This window comes from Anolis sagrei, chromosome 11 (assembly GCF_037176765.1).
Source record: "Anolis sagrei isolate rAnoSag1 chromosome 11, rAnoSag1.mat, whole genome shotgun sequence".
Lineage (NCBI taxonomy): Eukaryota > Metazoa > Chordata > Lepidosauria > Squamata > Dactyloidae > Anolis > Anolis sagrei.
Window position 1 is genome coordinate 33,217,569 of NC_090031.1, and position 20,873 is coordinate 33,238,441.

Sequence of the window (20,873 nt, forward strand, 5' to 3'; positions counted from 1 at the left end):
GGGATTGGTCCAGAGCGCGTCGCGCGGATTTGACGTAAGGAAGCCGGGACAAAAATGGCGGCCTCTGGGAAGCGGCCAGAGCATCGCGGTCCTCCTGAATTGGTGAGGGAAAGAAGGGAAAGACTCGAAAGGGAGAGTCAGGGAAGGTTTGGGGTGAAGCTGGGCAAGCAAGCCAGTCCCTTAGAAGGTGGTGACTAAAATGATAAAAGGTCTGGAGAACAAGCCCTATGAGGAGCGGCTTAAGGAGCTGGGCATGTTTAGCCTGAAGAAGAGAAGGCTGAGAGGGGATAGGATAGCCATGTATAAATATGTGAGAGGAAGCCGCAGGGAGGAGGAGAGAGCAGATCCAGGGTCTGGAGAACAAGCCCTATGAGGAGCGGCTTAAGGAGCTGGGCATGTTTAACCTGAAGAAGAGAAGGCTGAGAGGGGATATGATAGCCATGGATAAATATGTGAGAGGAAGCCACAGGGAGGAGGAGGGAGCAGATCCAGGGTCTGGAGAACATGCCCTATGAGGAGCGGCTGAAGGAGCTGGGCATGTTTAGCCTGAAGAAGAGAAGGCTGAGAGGAGATAGGATAGCCATGTATAAATATGTGAGAGGAAGCCACAGGGAGGAGGACGGAGCAGATCAAGGGTCTGGAGAACAAGCCCTATGAGGAGCGGCTTAAGGAGCTGGGCATATTTAGCCTGAAGAAGAGAAGGCTGAGAGGAGACGTGATAGCCATGTATAAATATGTGAGAGGAAGCCACAGGGAGGAGGGAGCAAGCTTGTTTTCTGCTTCCATTAGGACAAGGAACAATGGCTTCAAACTACAAGAGAGGAGATTCCATCTGAACATGAGGAATAGCTTCCTGACTGTGAGAGCCGTTCAGCAGTGGAACTCTCTGCCCCGGAGTGTGGTGGAGGCTCCTTCTTTGGAAGCTTTTAAACAGAGGCTGGATGGCCATCTGTCAGGGGTGATTTGAATGCAATATTCCTGCTTCTTGGCAGAATGGGGTTGGACTGGATGGCCCACCAGGTCTCTTCCAACTCTTTGATTCTATGATTCTATGTGGCTTTCTATTTGGCACTGCACCTCCCAGAATCTCCATGGCAGACTCCTGTGGGAGAGGATTCTGGGAGTTGTAGTCCTCAAAAAAAGGTAGAAAAGCTTTGCAAAGCTCTGCTCTAACCTTTTCTACATTTCTGTCCCATTATTAGTATTATTATTATTATATTTCTTTACAAGTATTATATTGCTTTACTAATAATATAATATATTGTGTATATTTATTTATTTATTTAATTGGCAGTTTTGTATACCGGTCTTCTCACCTCCGTTCGAGGGACTCAGGCCGGTTTCCAACATCAATGTTACAGACCGTCATTAAAACCTCATATTCTGAATCACACTAAAACATTAAAATAGCAAATACAATCATATAATTACAGTGGTCAGTCGTCATCAAAAGTCATTATTCGTCGTCATCCATCCATATCACAGGAAAATGGCTCATTCATCGAATGCCAATCCCCAAAGCCAAGTCTTCACCTGTTTCCTGAACATTAAGATTGAAGGGGCAGTTCTGATCTCCAGTGGAAGGGAGTTCCAGAGTCGAGGGGCCACCACCAAGAAGGCCCTGTCTCTCATCCCCGCCAGGCATGCTTGTGAAGCCGGCAGGACCGAGAGCAGGGCCTCCCCAGACGATCTTAATATCCTAACCGGTTCATAGGAGGAGATGCATTCGGACAGATAGGTCAGGCCAGAACCGTTTAGCTTTTAAACAGAGGCTGGATGGCCATCTGTCAGGGGTGATTTGAATGCAATATTCCTGCTTTTTGGCAGAATGGGGTTGGACTGGATGGCCCATGAGGTCTCTTCCAACTCTTTGATTCTATGATTCTAGGGCTTTAAAGGCTAAAGCCAGCACTTTGAATTGTGCCCGGTAGCAAATTGGCAGCCAGTGGAGCTGGCGCAACAGAGGAGTTGTATGCTCCCTGAGTGCCGCTCCTGTTAGCATCCTGGCTGCTGATCGTTGGACCATTTGAAGCTTCCGAGCAGTCTTCAGAGGCAACCCCACATAGAGAGCGTTGCAGTAATCTAAACGGGATGTAACCAAAGCGTGGACCACTGTGGCCAAGTCAGACTTCCCAAGGTACAGGTGCATCTGGCGCATGAGTTTTAATTGTGCGAAAGCTCTCCCAGCCACCGCCAAGACCTGAGGTTCCAGGCTCAGCGATGAGTCCAGGATCACACCCAAGCTGCGAACCTGCGCCTTTAGGGGGAGTGTAACCCCTTCCAACACAGGCTGTAACCCTATGCCCTGTTCGGCCTTTCGACTGACCAGTAGGACCTCTGTCTTGTCTGGATTCAATTTCAATTTGTTAGCTCTCATCCAGTCCGACACAGCAGCCAAGCACCGATTCAAGGTCTGGACAGCCTCCTTGGTGACAGGTGGAAAGGAGTGACAGATTTGGACATCATCTGCTGTACTGCTGTATTATATTGCTGTAGTATTATATTGCTTTATTAATAATATAATATCATATATTGTATATACATATAATATTTACAAGAATGATTGACAACTGGAAAATAGAGGGAGAAACCGTGGAGGCCGTGACAGACTTTGTATTTCTAGGTGCAAAGATTACTGCAGATGCAGACTGTGGCCAGGAAATCAGAAGACGCTTCCTTCTTGGGAGGAGAGCAATGTCCAGTCTCGATAAAATAGTGAAGAGTAGAGACATCAGACTGGCAACAAAGATCCGCCTAGTCAAAGCCATAGTATTCCCTGTAGTCACCTACGGATGTGAGAGCTGGACCTGAGGGAAGGCTGAGCGAAGGAAGATCGATGCTTTTGAGCTGTGGTGTTGGAGGAAAGTTCTGAGAGTGCCTTGGACTGCGAGAAGATCCAACCAGTCCATCCTCCAGGAAATAAAGCCCGACTGCTCACTGGAGGGAAAGATACTAGAGACAAAGTTGAAGTACTTTGGCCACATCATGAGGAGACAGCAAAGCCTAGAGAAGACAATTATGTTGGGGAAAGTGGAAGGCAAAAGGAAGAGGGGCCGACCAAGGGCAAGATGGATGGATGGCATCCTTGAAGTGACTGGACTGACCTTGAGGGAGCTGAGGGTGGTAACGGCCGACAGGGAGCTCTGGCGTGGGCTGGTCCATGAGGTCACGAAGAGTCGGAGACGACTGAACGAATGAACAACAACAATAATATTTACAAAATTATAATGCAATACTATATAATACTAATTGTAATATTATATTATAATTGTAAATATTTATTTTATATTACAATGTAATGCAATATAATACTAGATAACATGATATTATAATTATATATTTATATTATATGTAATATTACTAAGGATATTGCAATATAATGGTATAGTGCAATATAGTAATATATAATACTGATGTATTGTCAAAGGCTTGGTTATCTGGAAGAGAATAATGAGACTCTGATGTGATTGAGCAGAGCTTTGTATATGTTTTCCCTTTAACAATCTTCTTTTTCTGCTCTTTCCCTTCAGTTCTATGATGAGGTCGAAGCTCGGAAATACACCCACAAGTAAGGCAGGCTTGGGCTGCCGAAGTCCACTTGTTTCTTTGTTTGGCTTGTTTATTCCAAGTGCTGTGAAATAAGTTACCGTTATGTACAACATCCACCCTAGGGTAGTTCTTCATTACGGCCTCCTCTTGGTGTGCTTCTTCTTTCCCTTCCCAGCTCTCGCATGATGGAGATCCAGTCGCAGATGTCTGAACGGGCTGTGGAGCTGCTGGGCCTCCCAGAGGATCGGCCATGTTTCTTGTTGGATGTGGGGTGAGTTTCCTCTGGTTTGAAAACATCATTCTTTCCTGGGATTGGACTATTTAAGCTGACATAGATCTAATTTATTTATTTATTTCTGGTATTTATATCCCATCTCTTCTCTACCCCAAAAGGGGGGCTCAGGATAGGCAGCAATTCAATGCCGTTACATGAACAATTAATACAATAACCATTAAACAAACCATTAAAATATATAAAATGCATAAAATATATAAACAATACAAAAACATTTGTTACCAAATAGAATTGTGCCGTTACACCCAGATCCTATAAAATTAAAACTAAGATGTGCTTCTCTCTTTGTCTGGGCGGACCACGGCGGTCTTCCTTTAGAAGCTCAAAAATTCTCAGCAACCGAGGCCACTTCAGGTCTGGAACATCAAAACAGGATATTTATTTCTCAAAGTCCTTGCAGACTTGGCACAGCTTGTCAAAGTTACAAACAAAACAGTCAATTGGTCAAACCATAGAGATTATCTTTCTTTTTCCTTCAGTTACTGAGGTAACTCTTTCCCAAATGGTAGAAAATATCCTGGGATCTTTTCACCCTAACCCTGAACTGCTATGGTTAGAAAAAAAAACAGGTTTTTCCCTATCTATAGCTCAAGGTCAGCTTTGGAGATGAAGTAATGCTCAATAATATTCAATAATTCAATATCTATCTATAACTCAATTGCTCAGTTGCTATCTATCTATCTATCTATCTATCTATCTATCTCAATTAGACCCAATATTACTCAACCATATCTCAATTGCTATTCTATTTATCTATCTCAATTAGCTTCGTTATCTATATAACTCAATCCTCAATTGTACTTACAATGATTTTTTCAGAGCTACCTGCCTGACCAACAGCACATCTGAAGCTTTCTTTCTCTACACTGAAGGAGGCAGGGAAGACTCCAAAATGGAAACCTCAAACCCTAGGAAAAAGGGCGGTCTTTAAACCCAAAGAGATACTTTCCTAAACCAATAGCTGGAAAAGGGCCTGCAGGCTGGCTTCGCAGACTCTGATACTGTTTAACTTTCGGGGTGCTGCTAAAATTGTAGCAACCCTGGGAGAAATGCAAAAGAATGCTATCCCATGCAACTAAAAGGCAATGCAAACCAAGCTCCTGGAAGACAGAACAAGAATCATATCCTCATGTAAATCACCTTCCCAATCCATTTCCACTAAATTGCTAATTTATGTCTGCTGACTAAAAGCCTGGTCCCATAGCCATGATTTTACTTTCTTCCTGAAAGCCAGGAGGGATGGGATTGATTGATCGTATCTCACTCGGAAGCGCATTCCACAGGTGGGGGAGCCACCACTGAGAAGGCTCTGTCTCTCGTCCCCACCAGCCGCATTTGTGATGTTGGTGGGAGCGAGAGTAGGGCCTCCCTGGATGATCTTAAGTTACGAGGTGGGACGTAGAGGCAGATGCGTTCAGACAAATAAGCTGGGCCAGAACCATATAGAGCTTTATAGGTCAAAACCAGCACTTTGAATTGAGCTCAGAAGTGGACTGGCAGCCAGTGGAGCTGACATAGCAGGGGAGTTATCTAAATATAACTTCCAGACACTGTCTCTGAATAGTGGTACAATTTGTGGGAGAAGGGATAACTGCACTGTTCAACAAAGAAAGCAAACACGAAAAGCCAGGATCCCTTTTCTCTCATGATCTCAGTCCAAACTTGCACCTACTTAAGCAGCTCAAAGAGAATATGAAAAAGCTCACCTGCCTTTTCCAGCATGAGACGTGAGGCCTGAAAGAAGTAGGCCTGACAATTGCACCGGGATTGTGGTGCAGCTGGCTGGGAGTCAGCTGCCTTAAGATCACTGCTGACCGAAAGGTCATGAGTTTGAAGCCACCCCGAGTTAGAGTGAGCTTCCGGCCAATTGCGTAGCTTGTTGTTGACCTTTGCAATCCGAAAGACAGTTGCATCTGTCAAGTAGGAAATTTAGGTACCACCTATGTGTGGGGAGGCTAATTTAACTAATTTACGAGGCCATAAAAAATCTCCAGCAAAATCATGCGGGGAATGCGGAAAGTACTCCATCAGTGTCGCAGATGGACGGTGAAGCGACAACTCCCCTGGTGGCAAGAAAATTGGAATGTTAAATAGCCTCTGACTGTCTGTTTATATGTGTTGTGTGTCTATGGCATTGAATGTTTGCCATGTATGTGTACAATATAATCCACCCTGAGTCCCCTGCGGAGTGAGAAGGGCGGAATATAAATACTGTAAATAAATAAATAATAAAATAGCCCGTAGGTCTTTTCTCGACCATATTTTTTCTTCTGGTCAGGTGTGGCTCCGGTTTGAGTGGCGATTACATCACTGAGGAAGGCCACTTTTGGGTTGGCTTGGACATCAGCCCTGCCATGCTGGGTGAGTAGTTTCCATCCCTTCTGCCCCAAATACTTTAGACTTCCTTCCTTGGAATGGGTAGAAATTGAGAAGCCCACGATCTACTTGGTCGCCTTGGAGACCCATTTGACACTTCCATTGGCCTCATTCTGGCAACAAGCTGAAACGTGCCTTTTCATAGAAGCGTTTAGGTCCTGATCTGGGCACATGAATGTTTTCTGTGTTTACTGTTTTGGCCTTTTCAAATAACATAGTGATTTTTATATGTATTGTCGAAGGCTTTCATGGCCGGAATCACTGGGTTGTTGTAGGTTTTTTCAGGCTATATGGCCATGTTCTAGAGGCATTCTCTCCTGACGTTTCGCCTGCATTTATGGCAAGCATCCTCAGAGGTTGTGAGGTCTGTTGGAACTAGGAAAAAGGGTTTATATTTCTGTGGAATGGCCAGGGTGGGACAAAGGACTCTTGTCTGCTGGAGCTAGGTGTGAATGTTGTCCCACCCTGGTCATTCCACAGATATATAAACCCTTTTTCCTAGTTCCAACAGACCTCACTACCTCTGAGGATGCTTGCCATAGATGCAGGCGAAACATCAGGAGAGAATGCCTCTAGAACATGGCCATATAGCTCGAAATAACCTACAACCACCTGGTTTTTATATTTCTTGCAACATTTGCATTGTATTTTATATTAAATTCTTAAAGGATTTTTTTTCAAACAGATGTGGCTGTTGAGAGAGAAGTGGAAGGAGACTTGATGCTTGCAGACATGGGGCAAGGGGTCCGCTTCCGGCCTGGGACCTTTGACGGCTGTATCAGGTAAGACATTGAGACTGGAATCTATATTTTGGATATATTTGGGTCAGAAACATACAATATAAAACAATACAATACCATTGTCCTGACAAAGAAACAGCAAGAAATACTGTTTACCCACAAGCAGGGGACAGCTAGTATAATATAAAACCACAATAATCAATAAAACAAAAATAATTAGCGTCTCCTTATTTAAACATTGTCCAGTCCATCGTCTAGTCGTTTCATTTTCCTTTGTCAGTTACTCTGCATTTGCAAACGCTTGCTCAAAAAGCCACGTCTTGACTTTTTTTCCAAAATGTTAAAAGGGAGCCGATCTGATACCCCTAGGAGGGTGTTACATAGCCGAGGGGCCACCACTGAGAAGGCCCTGTCTCTTGTCCTTGCCAAATGTACTTGTGACAAAGGTTGGATCGAGAGCAGGGCCTCCCCAGATGATTTTAATAATTTAATAATAATGATGATAACAACAATACTCACCTTGGAAGTATTTGTGTCCTGTTCCATGTTTTTTAGTGCTCTACTATTATTATTGTTGTTATTGTTATTCTTGATACAAAATCCAGCCTATATATCTCGTTTGGTGGGTCATAATGTGTTTTTTGTGTCAATAATAATAATAATAACAACAACAACAATAATAACAATAATAATAGCAATAACAACAATAATAATAACAACGCACTTAACAATGTAGAGCGGGATACAAATACTTCCAAGGTGGGTAAGTACAACTGGAAAAAAAAATCATACTTCATTTCCTGGTTCTATTACACACTTTTCACTGATACATTATGCTATCTGTTGTCTTTCCTTGCCTTCAGCTATAGAGAGAGGCAGGGAAGAAACAATCAAATCTGCTGGGAGGCCATACTTTCTGAGAGCTGGTTTAAGTGTAGGTTTTGTTCTCCCCGCAGTATTTCCGCCGTGCAGTGGCTCTGTAACGCCGACAAGAAGACCCACAGCCCTCCTAAGAGACTCTACCGGTTCTTTTCCACCCTTTATACAGCATTGGTAAGGACCTTCCTTCCTCTCCTGCTTCCTTTCCCATCTTCCAAACTACCTGGCCCTTTTTTTTGATGGTGTCGCAGCTCTGGATCCCCTGTTTTTCCTCCTCCAGGCTCGAGGGGCCCGTGCCGTTCTCCAGCTCTACCCCGAAAACTCTCAACAGGTCAGTCCCTGAGTTTATTTATTTTGTATCAAAACAATTGCATGCATAAGTATAACACTGGTAAAAACAGAAGGAGCCCAAGTGGATAAATAATTTTAGACTAAAAATGGGCCACAGCGACCGCACTGTCTGTAGCTTTAAACAGTTCCTCCTCTGTGCATGAGGCAGGGCATCGAGGGCAACCATACAGATGCCGAGGTGTTGGTTCTGCTCCACAGTCACACCAGGTGGAGGATTCTTCTAGGTTGTGCCGTTTCGCCAGGTTGTCTGTTGATCTGTCCACTCCACTTCTGAGTCTGTTCAGGGACTTCCAAGTTCACCATTCTGGAGGAAGACCCTCGTGGGGGGCCATCCAGTTGGGAATTCCTGGCTTAGCTGCCCAGAGGGATGCTTTTGCTGTTGCTGAAGGAACATTAAGAGGAGTGGTGGTTCTCATGAAGCTTTTCCTTGATTTACAAAAAGCCCAACTTGCAAACAACTGCTGGAGTCAACTGTGTGAATGTTGCAATTGGCCCCACTGATGAGTATTTAATGGCCTTGCAGCTTCAAAGCCTAGCTGGTTGCTGCCTGCGGGAATCCTTTGTTGGAGGTGTTAGCTGGCCCTGGTTTTTTCCTGACAGGAATTCCATTCACACTTGCCTCAAGCATTCAAGAGTTCTTTCTCCCACCCTGGACATTATTTCACAGCCTGTCCCTCGGCCTCTGAGGAAGGGTGTTCTTAAAGGGACAGCGTCTAATTAAGGTTTCCTCCCACAGAAAACTACAAAAAGGAGCTGAACCGTTTCTAACTAAAGAGCCAACTGAGGCTGAATAAAGAAAATAGTAAAATTGGGGCATAGCAGGGCCATTGGTTTGAACTCTGCTGTTCTTTTCTTTGATGCTCATTCTGTGGCTCATTGACTAGCACAGAGATTGAATCAGAACCCCAGGTCTCAGCGGTGGCCGGGAGAGCTTTTGCACAATTAATTTTGGTCCACGCTCTTGTTACATCCCAAATAGATTACTGCAACACACTCTACGTGGGGTTGCCTTTGAAGACTGTTCGGAAAGTTGAATTAGTCCAATGGGCGGTGGCTAGACTACTCACCGGAGCGTCATACAGGGAACATACCACCCCTCTGTTATGTCAGCTCCACTGGCTGCCGATCCAGTTTCAAGCAGAATTCAGAGTGCTGGTTCTGACCTACAAAACCCTATATGGCTCCAGCCCAGCGTACCTGTCCGAACGCATTTCCTTCTACATCCCGCCTCGGAGTTTAAGATCTTCTGGGGAGGCCCTGCTCTCAGCCCCACCTCTATCACAAGTGGTGGCGACGAGGAGCAGGGCCTTCTCGGTGGTGGCCCCTCGCCTGTGGAATTCGCTTCCCAGGGAAATTAGGTCATCAACATCCCTCCTCTCTTTTAGAAGGAAACTAAAAACATGGATATGGGACCAGGCCTTTGGGTAATCTGACAGACAGACAAAGGACAGTGATGACTAGAATTGGATAGGATTTGACAATGGGGAATGAATTTACGGATTCTGAGCTGGCGAACGTTAAACATTAGATTGGTTTTTATTCATTGTGATATATAACTGGATTGTTTTAATTGTTTTATCATTGTTGTTGATATATGTTTTATCTTATTATCTGTTTTGCTGGCATCAAATTGTGCCTTTTGTAAGCCGCCCTGAGTCCCCCCCTCGGGGGTTGAGAAGGGCGGGGTAGAAATGCGTGAAATAAATAAATAAATAATAAATAGACACAGGTGGCACAACAAGAGCCATCTGGTCCAACTCTCTGTTCGCTTGGGCCTCATCTGGACGCTTTTCTCTCCTTCCAGTTGGAGCTCATCACTGCTCAAGCCATGAAGGCGGGCTTCACCGGTGGGATGGTGGTGGACTACCCCAACAGCGCCAAAGCCAAGAAGTGAGTCTCTCTTCTATCTGGAGCAGGGAAACTGCTTTGGGCAGAAAGTTTGGCGTCTACTGCACAAGTGGGCAACTGTTTGGGTTTAAGGGGCACATTCTGAGCTGGCGAACGTTAAACATTAGATTGGTTTTCGTGTGAAAGAGATCTTGGAGTCCTCGTGGACAACAAGTTAAACATGAGCCAACAATGTGATGTGGCGGCAAAAAAAGCCAATGGGATTTTGGCCTGCATCAATAGGAGCCTAGTGTCTAGATCTAGGGAAGTAATGCTACCCCTCTATTCTGTTTTGGTTAGACCACATCTGGAATATTGTGTCCAGTTCTGGGCACCACAATTCAAGAGAGATATTGACAAGCTGGAATGTGTCCAGAGGAGAGCGACTAAAATGATAAAAGGTCTGGAGAACAATCCCTATGAGGAGCGGCTTAAAGAGCTGGGCATGTTTAGCCTGAAGAAGAGAAGGCTGAGAGATGATAGCCATGTATAAATATGTGAGAGGAAGCCACAGGGAGGAGGAGGGAGCAAGCTTGTTTTCTGCTTCCCTGGAGACTAGGACGCGGAACAATGGCTTCAAACTACAAGAGAGGAGATTCCATCTGAACATGAGGAAGAACTTCCTGACTGTGAGAGCCGTTCAGCAGTGGAACTCTCTGCCCCGGAGTGTGGTGGAGGCTCCTTCTTTGGAGGCTTTTAAGCAGAGGCTGGATGGCCATCTGCCAGGGGTGATTTGAATGCAATATTCCTGCTTCTTGGCAGAATGGGGTTGGACTGGATGGCCCATGAGGTCTCTTCCAACTCTTTGATTCTATGATTCTATGATTGTCCCCAATCCTGGGTCTTTTGAGGCTATAATAATAATATAATAAACCTTTATTTGTACCCCGCTCCCATCTCCCAAAGGACTCAGTGTGGCTTACAAGCAGCCGAGCCCAAATACAACAATAAAAACAGCAGGAACAACAACAACACAATAATACAATAACAGAAAACAAAGCAATAACATTAACAACATCTAATGATGCAATTAAAAACAATGGCTGGGCCAAATGTAATAATTAAAATTAAAAAGTGCTGGGCATGACAAGGTGGGGTGTTTGGAGGGGGATGGGCATGCAGATATCCCGGATCTCTGATAAAGTGCGTTGGGACATAATGCTAGGAGTTTCCTTATTCTGGAAAGGCACACTGGAACAACCACGTTTTCAAGCTCCTCCTAAAGACTGCTAGCGACAGGGCCTGCCTGATGTCCTTAGGGAGAGAGTTCGAAAGTCGAGGGGCCACCACCGAGAAAGCCCTATCCCTCGTCCCCACCAATCGCGCTTGCGATGCAGGTGGGATCGTGAGCAGGGCCTCTCCAGATGAACGAAGAGATCATATGGGTTCGTACACAGAGATGCAGTCACGCAGGTAGGCGGGTCCCAAACCATTCAGGGCTTTGTAGGTCCTTGAATTGGGACCGGAAAATGAATGGCTACCCCTGAAAAGCTCTATGAGACCAACGTATGTTTAGCTTGGAGGTAAACAGACTGAGAGAAAGAGACATGAGAGCCATGTTTAAATACTTGAGCAATGTCCACATTGAGGAGAAGGAGGAGAAGTTGTTTTCTGTTGCTCTGGAGTCTGGGACACAATGGAGCCATGGGTTCAAATAGAAGGAAAAGACATCCTTCCTTAATAATAATAATAATACTTTGTTTATACCCCGCCACCATCTCCCCAAGGGACTCGGAGCGGCTTACATGAAGCCAATCCCAACAACACATCAATAAAACAAGAAAGCAATAAACAAAAACAATAAATACAACACAATTAATATAAATCACATATAAACAATAACCAATAAACAGTAACACACAAGGATTTAAAAACCTATGGCCAGGCCAAATGTAATAGTTTAAAAAATAAAAAATAAACGCTGGGCATGAACAAGGGAGGATATATCTGGTATAGGGTTTTAAAAGAGAGATGAGGGAGCGCAGTCAATCCTAAACCAGTAGTAAAGTGCATTCTGAGGACATATTGCTGGGAATTATTTCCTTATTCTGGGAAGGCACACTGGAACAGCCACACTTTCAGGCTCCTCCTAAAGACACACCATCCAACCCTTCTCAACAGATGGCCATCCAGCCTCTGTTTAAACACCTCCAGAGAAGGAGACTCCAATGGACTCCCAGGCAGCTTATTCCACTTTCCAACCTCTCCAACCCTCAGTATTTTCTTCCTAATGTTTAGGTGGAATCTCTTTCAGTTGGACTCCATTGCTAGACTCTTTCTTGGTCCGGATAGAAAGGGCCTCCCAATGGCATCGCTATCTGATGCTCATTATCCACATATCTCTTTTTTTCTAGGTTCTTCCTCTGCCTCTTTGTTGGCACAAGTGACGTGTTACCAAAGGTAAAGAAACCCAGTTGGGGATGATGGGTTTAAGGGCAGCCGGATCACCCTATGCCCATATTAATTGCCTTCAATGAGAGGCAAAGAAGGCATTAGAATGGCAGTTGTCTTGTAACTGGAGACCTTAGGAGGGCTTTCCTGACCGTCCTCTGGTCTCTAATCTGTTGAACGAGAGGCAGATGCTTCAGTCTTCTCCTGTCGCCGGCTAGAAAATAAAAATGCTGCTTCTCTGTTTGTAGGGACTCGGAGCAGAATGCAGCGTGGAAGAGAACACACAGGCCAAGTTCACCCAGGAAAGGTAATTAACTAGGCCGCCTAGATTAGAGTAGTAGCTTTACATGCAGCAGCCTTCACACTGGAGCTTCCCACACTATGGCCTTAAACCTGAGACTTCTCTCACACTGAGGCCTCTCTCACACTGAGGCCTCTCTCACACTGAGGCCTGTCACACTGAGGCAAACTAACACTGAGGCCTACCTCACACTGAGGCTTTCCTACACAGAGACCTTCTCATATTGGGACCTCTTCACTCTGAGGCCTTTCTCCCACTGAGGCCTCTCTCACACTGAAGGCTACTAAGCTACAGGCACACCTGCTAATATAGAACTACAGCTTTTTTGAGTCATTGCATCCATTTAACCCTTTCAGTGCTTGACTCAGATTTTTGTAATTTAAAATACCATTTTTAAATATTTCTGACAAGCCCCCACCCCACAAGAATTTAAAGTTGGTCCCAGTGGTTTTCTCCCCAAAACAGAGCTATTTAAAAGCCAGTTGAGCATGTTTTTTCTCTTGCAGGTCTATTGACCACGTCTTGTCCCTTACAAAAGCCATAGAGGGCAACTTCACCCTTTCCATGGCTCATGGGAGAGACAGACAGTAATTTGCAGAGAACTATCGTCGTGGCACCTTGCAGCTCTTGGTTGCCACGTTTTCCTGACTCTGACATCCTATCGATTGGGAATGGCTCTTCACTTGGAATCTAGACCTAAACCCATGGCAGATACACCTTTATAATAATCTGTCATTGATCTGCCGTGTCATATTGGAAGGCTTGTCAGCAGCGGATACCTTCAGCTTGATTTGCAGTGGGGAAGGGTTGTGTGGCTGTAATTGACTTGAGTAGAAGTTGAGGGTGGGAAATGCACCAGCTATTGGTAAATGTCAAAATAAAAATAAATAATAGAGTAAAATAATAAATGTAATAATAAAAGCTTCACACAGTAGCTTTTTACACACAGCAGCCTTCACCCTGGACCTTCACACACCAAAGCTTCTCACACCAGGCCTTCTCAAACTGAGGCCTTTCTCCCACAGAGACACACTGAGGCGCTTCTCCCACAGAGAACTCACAGATTGAGGGCTGCCTCAGACTGAGGCCTATCATACTGAGGCCTGCTTACACTGAGGCCTTTCTCCAACTGAGACCTTCTTATACTGAGGCCCACTAACACACTGTGGCTCTTCTCCCACAGAGACCGCTCTCACTGATTCCTATCAGACTGAGGCCTCTCTCACTGAGGTCTGCTATCACTGAGGACTCCTTCAGTCTGAGGCCTTTCTCCCACTGAGGCAGACTAACACTGAGACCTTCTCATATTGAGGCTTCCTAACACACTGAGGCCCTTCTCCCACAGAGATCTCTCTCAGATTGAGGCCTATCATACTGAGGCATCTCTCACTGAGGTCTGCTAACACCGAGGACTCCTTCAGTCTGAGGCCTTTCTCCCACTGAGGCAGACTAACACTGAGGCCTTCTCATACTGAGGCCTACTAACACACTGAGGTCCTTCTCTCACAGAGACCGCTCTCAGACTGAGGCCTATCAGACTGAGGCCTCTTTCACTGAAGTCTGCTAACACTGAGGACTCCTTCAGACTGAGGCCTTTCTCCCACTGAGGCAGACTAACACTGAGATCTTCTCATACCTAGGCCTCCTAACACACCGAGGCCCTTCTCCCACAGAGACCGCTCTCAGACTGAGGCCTCTCTCACTGAGGTCTGCTAACACTGAGGACTCCTTCAGACTGAGGCCTTTCTCCCACTGAGGCAGACTAACTGAGACCTTCTCATACTGAGGCCTACTCACACTGAGGTCCTTCTCCCACTGAGGCCTCTCTCACACTAAGGGCTACTAAGCTACAGACACATCGGCATATATTGAACTGCAGCTATTGCTGAGTCATTGTATTCTTTTAACCCTTTCAGTGCTTGACTCACATTTTTGTAGTTAAAAATACCCAGTTAATTTTTAATATTTCTGACAGCATGAAGATACATAAGATGTGCAAACACTATTTTTTGCATTGGTTGGTCCTCCAGCACAATTCTGTGGTCAACCATTGGTTGGAGGGCTTACAGATAGATAGGTCAAGCATGTGTCCCTGCCGGAGTGCTGATGCATCTTGCTTCTTTGAAGGGCGCGCTTCCGAAACGCCAAAGGGAAGTCGGTGAAGAAGGGCCGGGACTGGGTTTTGGAAAAGAAAGAGCGGAGGCGGCGGCAGGGCAAGTAAGTGATGCCGGGGTTCTCTCTCTGTCACGAAAACGTGTGCTGTTTACACTAAAAGCTCCCAGATCGGTTGTTGTGAGCAGTTTTTCTTCCTCAGCACTGTTCTTCACCTCCTTTGTTTCTCCATAATGCAGTTTTCCAGGCTCCAAATGTCTTAGGATGGTGTCTTCAGCCTTGGCAAGCCTTCATAGGCCATGAGCCAGACCCCAATCATACCAGTTCATTCAATGATGTTTCAGATGCTTTGAGATCCTCCATTAGAGGGCTCCCTCAGACTGAGGCCTTTCTCCCAGTGAGGTGAACTAACACTGAGGCCTCCATATACTGAGGCCTACCAACACACTGAGGCCCTTCTCCCACAGAGACCTCTCTCAGACTGGGGCCTATCATACTGAGGCCTCTCTCACTGAGGTCTGCTAACACTGAGGGCTTCTTCAGACTGAGGCCTTTCTCCCAGTGAAGTGAACTAACACTGAGGCCTCCTCATACTGAGGCTTAGTAACACACTGAGGCCCTTCTCCCACAGAGACCTCTCTCAGACTGGGGCCTATCATACTGAGGCCTCTCTCACTGAGGTCTGCTAACACCTGAGGACTCCTTCAGACTGAGGCCTTTCTCCCAGTGAAGTGAACTAACACTGAGGCCTCCTCATACTGAGGCTTAGTAACACACTGAGGCCCTTCTCCCACAGAGACCTCTCTCAGACTGAGGCCTATCATACTGAGGCCTCTCTCACTGAGGTCTGCTAACACTGAGGGCTTCTTCAGACTGAGGCCTTTCTCCCAGTGAAGTGAACTAACACTGAGGCCTCCTCATACTGAGGGCTACTAACACACTGAGGCCCTTCTCCCACAGAGACCTCTCTCAGACTGAGGCCTATCATATTGAGGCCTCTGTCACTGAGGTCTGCTAACACTTGAGGGCTTCTACAGACTGAGGCCTTTCTCCCAGTGAAGTGAACTAACACTGAGGCCTCTTCATACTGAGGCCTACTAACACACTGAGACCCTTGCTGAACTTGCTGACTAAAAGGTTGCAGGTTCGAATCCGGGGAGCGGGGTGAGCTCCCACTGTTAGCCCCAGCTTGTGCCAACCTAGCAGTTCAAAAACATGCCAATGCGAGTAGATCAATAGGGAAGGTAGCGGTGCTCCATGCAGTCATGCTGGCCACATGACTTTGGAGGCGTCTATGGACGACGCCGGCTCTTTGGCCTAGAAATTGAGATGAGCCCCAGAGTCCCAGAATCTACTGTTTTTAATTACTTTTAACTGTTTTATGATGTTTTTGAGCATTGAATTTTGCTATTGTGAACCGCTCTGAGTCGCCCGAGGGCTGAGAAGAGCGGTATACAAATATCGTAAATAATAAAATAATAAATAATCGGACACTATTAGATTTAATGTCAGGGGAAAACCTTTAACTTTTATCTATTAGATTAAAGCAAAGTGGGCAATCATGGAGGGGAGATACCGTATATACTTGAGTATAAGCCGATCCAAATATTAATTTTACTATTTTTACCTATATATTTCATCTAGGTGTCTCCCATCCTATATCTCTGCATTGTTATCACCTAAGTGTAGTATTTTATGTTATTTTTCCGTTTCCCTCCCACCATCGACTGCAGGGAAGTGCGAGCGGACACGAAATACACAGCCCGGAAACGAAGGCCCCATTTTTGATCCTCTGCTTCGACTCAGTGATGGGACTCTGCACATTTTAGGAATGGTTTTGTTCTTGGAGGATGGAAAACAACAGTTTGGTATCGAGAGTGTGATAGAGGCCCAACCAAGCTGCAGGTATCAACTCTTTCGCGCAGGTTTCTTGCCAATTAAATGTGGACTGGATGATGTGCCGTGGCTGCTTTGTTTGGAGGAAGGAGCAGAATGTGGGTCTTCAGATCTTTCGAACAAATGCAGTTTGACGACGCTTTATGGAATCATGGGATTTGTAGTTTTACCTTCCTCTGCCAAAGGTTTCTGGAGCCTCTCCAAACTACAAACTAGGCTTATGCAAAATTTCAGATTGTATCAGAACTCAGATTTGGTTCATTAAATTTGTGCTATTTTTGAAGCATGCCGCGTCCCCTGAATCCAGTTCCTCATGTTGTGGTGACCCCCCAACCCTAACATTATTTTCATTGCTCCTTCACAACTGTAATTTTGCTCCTGTTATGAATCGTCATGTAAATATCTGATATGCTGGATGTATTTTCATTCACTGGTCCAAATTTGTCACAAATATCCAATACGCCCACATTTGAATACTGGTGGGGTTGGAGGGGATTATTTTTGTCATTTGGGAGTTGTAGTTGCTGGGATTTATAGTTCACCTACAATCCAAGAACATTCTGAACCCCACGAATAATGGGATTGAACCAAACTTGGCACACAGAACTCCCATGATGGACAAAAAACACTAGAAGGGTTTGGTGGACATTGACCTTGAGTTCGGGAGTTGTAGTTCACCAACATCCAGAGAGCAATGTGGACTCAAGCAGTTATGAATCTGAACCAAACTTGGCACGAATACTCAATATGCCCAATATGACCAAACTTGGCACGGATACTCAATATGCCCAAATGTGAACACTGATGGAATTTGGGGAAAACAGACCTTGACATTTGGGAGTTGTAGTTGCTGGGATTTATAGTTCACCTACAATCAAAGAGCATTCTGAACTCCACCAATGATTGAATTAAATCAAACCTGGCACACAGAACTCCCATGACCAACAGAAAACACTAGAAGGGTTTGGTGGGGATTGACCTTGAGTTTGGGAGTTGTAATTCACTTACATCCAGAGGGAACTGTGGGCTTAAACAATGATGAATCTGGATCAAACTTGGCACAAATACTCAACATGCCCAAATGTGAACACTGGTGGAGTCTGGGGAAAACAGACCTGCAACACTGCTGGTTATAGCTGACCTCCAGCTGGAGCGCTCAAGGGCCAGGGCTTCCCAGTTCTCGGTGTCTATGCCAGAGTTCTTAAGGTTGGCTTTGAGCCCATCTTTCAATCTCTTTTCCTGTCCATCGACATTCCGTTTTCTGTTCTTGAGTTCGGAGTAGAACAGCTGCTTTGGGAGACGGTGGTCAGACGTCCGGACAACGTGGCCGGTCCAGCGGAGTTGATGGCGGAGGAGCATCGCTTCAATGCTGGTGGTCTTTGCTTCTTCCAGCACGCTGATGTTTCCCCGCCCGTCTTCCCAAGAGATCTGCAGGATTTTCCGGAGGCAGCGCTGATGGAATTGTTCCAGGAGTTGCATGTGACGTCTGTAGATAGTCCACGTTTCGTAGGCATAGAGCAGGGTTGGGAGGACAATAGCTTTATAGACAAGCACCTTGGTATCCCTACGGATGTCCCGGTCCTCAAACACTCTCTGTTTCATTCGGAAAAATGCTGCACTCGCAGAGCTCTGGCGGTGTTGTATTTTGGTGTCGATGTTGACTTTGGTGGAGAGGTGGCTTCCAAGGGAGCAGAAATGGTCAACATTTTCCAATGTTACACCATTAAGTTGTATTTCTGGCATTGGAGAGGGATTGGCTGGTGACTGCTGGAAGAGCACTTTGGACCAAACTTGGCACAAATACTCAATATGCCCAGACATGAACACTGGTGGAGTTGTGGAAAACAGACCTTGACATTTGGGAGTTGTAGTTGCTGGGATTTATAGTTCACCTCAGACCATTCTAAGCCCCACTAATGTTCGAATTGGGCCAAACTTCCCACACAGAACCCCCATGACCAACAGAAAATACTGTGTGTTTCTCATGGTCTGTGGCGACCCCTCTGACACCCCCTCATGACTCTCCCAGAGTTGAGAAACATTGGTTTAAAGCTAATTTTTGGGTTGCACATGCCTAATTAAACACCCTGGAGCCATGGAGCATTCGTTCTACAAAGCTTGGTCATCCACAGATTCGAACCCTCTGAAACAGGGGTGCGGAAGTCCAAAAGTCTCCTCTTTTTTCCCCACAGAAGAGTCCAAAAACAAGCTTAACGGATATAAATGCTTTATTGTTATTATTATTATTGTACGTAAAATTCCACCCAGGAAAAAAAAGGAAACGGCTTTTGTTGGCCCCTCTCCTTCGAAGTCGGACGGAGGGAACGAAAAGGCAACAGACGGAAATCCACCGGGAAAAGGAAGCAAGGGCGACAAGAAAGACAAGGGCACTTGGGTTACGTATTCACGCCGGAGAAGGCCTCCCCAAAGACCCCACACACGTGTTTGGCTGGAAAGACCGAAGGAGGCCGAGGGATGGGGGTCGTGGCAGTTTGCGGCCCCTCCGGAAGGGAAAGGAAGGCGCGTTTTGGCTGGCTTGGAGTCGCACAAACCGTTTCCCAAAGAGAGAGATGTGACGGCCCCGTTCGGACATGCAACAAAGGCAGGCACAAAGAGATGGGATGGGGCAGAGGGTGCGAAGGGGCAAGCGGGGTCCGGAGGGGGCAGCCAGTCCCCCCTGCACTGCTGGTAGTTCGTCATCCACACATATATGAAACGCCAAAGGATGCGTGTATGTGGGTCTGTACACAAAGGCTCCTCCTCCGTGGCTTGAGGGATCTGGACCCACACACACCTTTCATGGCCCAACTTGAGAAAGGGAAGGAAGAATGTGGATCTGGGAAAGGTTCCCTATTGCTAGGTGAAGTGGCCCTCTGGTACCACGAAAATAGAAAGGGAGTGAAGCGGATTGGCCGCTGTTCTGGGAAGGAAGGATGGAAAGAAAGAGAAAATGAAAAGGAGGGAAGCAAAGAAGGCAGAAAAAGGAAAGTGGGAAAGGTATGAAGGGGAGGAAGGAAGGAAAGAAAGGAAAAAGGAGGGAAGGAAGGCAGAGAAGGAAAAGGGAGGAAGGTATGAAGGGGAGGAAAGAAAAAGAAAAAGAAAGGAAGACAAAGGAAAAGGATGAAAGGAATAAGAAAGGAAAGAAAAAGAGGGAAGGGGAAAGGTATGAGGGGGAGGAAGGAAAAAGAAAAAGGAAGGAAGATAAGGGAAAGGGATGAAAGGAAGAAGGAAAGAAAGAGAAAGAAAAAGAGGGAAGGAAGGAAGACAGAGAAGGGAAAGGGGGAAAGATATGAAAGGAAGGAAGGAAGGAAGGAAAGAGAAAGAAAAAGAGGGAAGGAAGGAAGGCAGAAAAAGGAAAGTAGGAAAGGTATGAAGGGGAGGAAGGAAGGAAAGAAAGAGAAAAGGAGGGAAGGAAGGCAGAGAAGGGAAAGGGAGGAAGGTATGAGGGGGAGGAAGGAAAAAGAAAAAGGAAGGAAGATAAGGGAAAGGGATGAAAGGAAGAAGGAAAGAAAGAGAAAGAAAAAGAGGGAAGACAGAGAAGGGAAAGGGAAAGATATGAAAGGAAGGAAGGAAGGAAAGAGAAAGAAAAAGAGGGAAGGAAGGAAGGCAGAAAAAGGAAAGTAGGAAAGGTATGAAGGGGAGGAAGGAAGGAAGGAAAGAAAGAGAAAAGGAGGGAAGGAAGGCAGAGAAGGGAAAGGGAGAAAGGTATGAAGGGGAGGAAGGGAAAAGAAAAAGAAAGAAAAGGGAAAGGGATGAAAGGAAGAAGGAAGGAAAGAGAAAGAAAAAGAGGGAAGGTAGGCAGAAAGAGAAGGGAAAGGGAGGAAGGTATGAAAGGAGGAAGTAAGGAATAGAAAGAAAAAGAGGGAAGGAAGACAGAGAAGGGAAAGGGGGATAGGTATGAAAGGAAGGAAGGAAAGAGAAAAAGGAGGGAAGAAAGGTAGGCAGAGAAAGGAAAAGGGGAAAGGTGTGAAGGGGAGGAACGAAAAAGAAAGGGAGGGAAGCAGATTGGCCGCTGTTATGGGAAGGAAGGAAAGAAAGAGAAAAAGAAAAGGAGGGAAGCAAGGAAGGCAGAAAAAGGAAAGTGAAAGGTATGAAG

General features: G+C 45.7%; 1 protein-coding gene across 1 annotated transcript; it reads left to right on the forward strand.

The window, feature by feature from the left end:
- Nucleotide 1: 1 nt before the first annotated feature.
- On the forward strand, nucleotides 2–16,839 carry BUD23 (BUD23 rRNA methyltransferase and ribosome maturation factor). The gene is made up of 12 exons (XM_060756724.2): nucleotides 2–102; nucleotides 3,531–3,568; nucleotides 3,725–3,820; nucleotides 6,123–6,205; nucleotides 6,906–7,002; nucleotides 7,917–8,013; nucleotides 8,120–8,170; nucleotides 9,995–10,080; nucleotides 12,432–12,477; nucleotides 12,717–12,775; nucleotides 14,897–14,986; nucleotides 16,615–16,839. Exons 1-12 carry the CDS (start codon nucleotides 55–57, stop codon nucleotides 16,667–16,669), a joined length of 846 nt encoding a protein of 281 aa, XP_060612707.2. The 5' UTR covers nucleotides 2–54; the 3' UTR covers nucleotides 16,670–16,839.
- The last annotated feature ends 4,034 nt before the right edge of the window (nucleotides 16,840–20,873 follow it).

Excerpts from the sequence above, each read along its gene's own strand:
- BUD23 (XM_060756724.2), top strand. The coding sequence starts at position 55 with ATGGCGGCCTCTGGGAAGCGGCCAGAGCATCGCGGTCCTCCTGAATTG. Across the intron at positions 3,569-3,724 it reads GCTCGGAAATACACCCACAA|CTCTCGCATGATGGAGATCC; the intron begins GTAAGGCAGGCT and ends TTCCCTTCCCAG. Across the intron at positions 3,821-6,122 it reads TGTTTCTTGTTGGATGTGGG|GTGTGGCTCCGGTTTGAGTG; the intron begins GTGAGTTTCCTC and ends TCTTCTGGTCAG.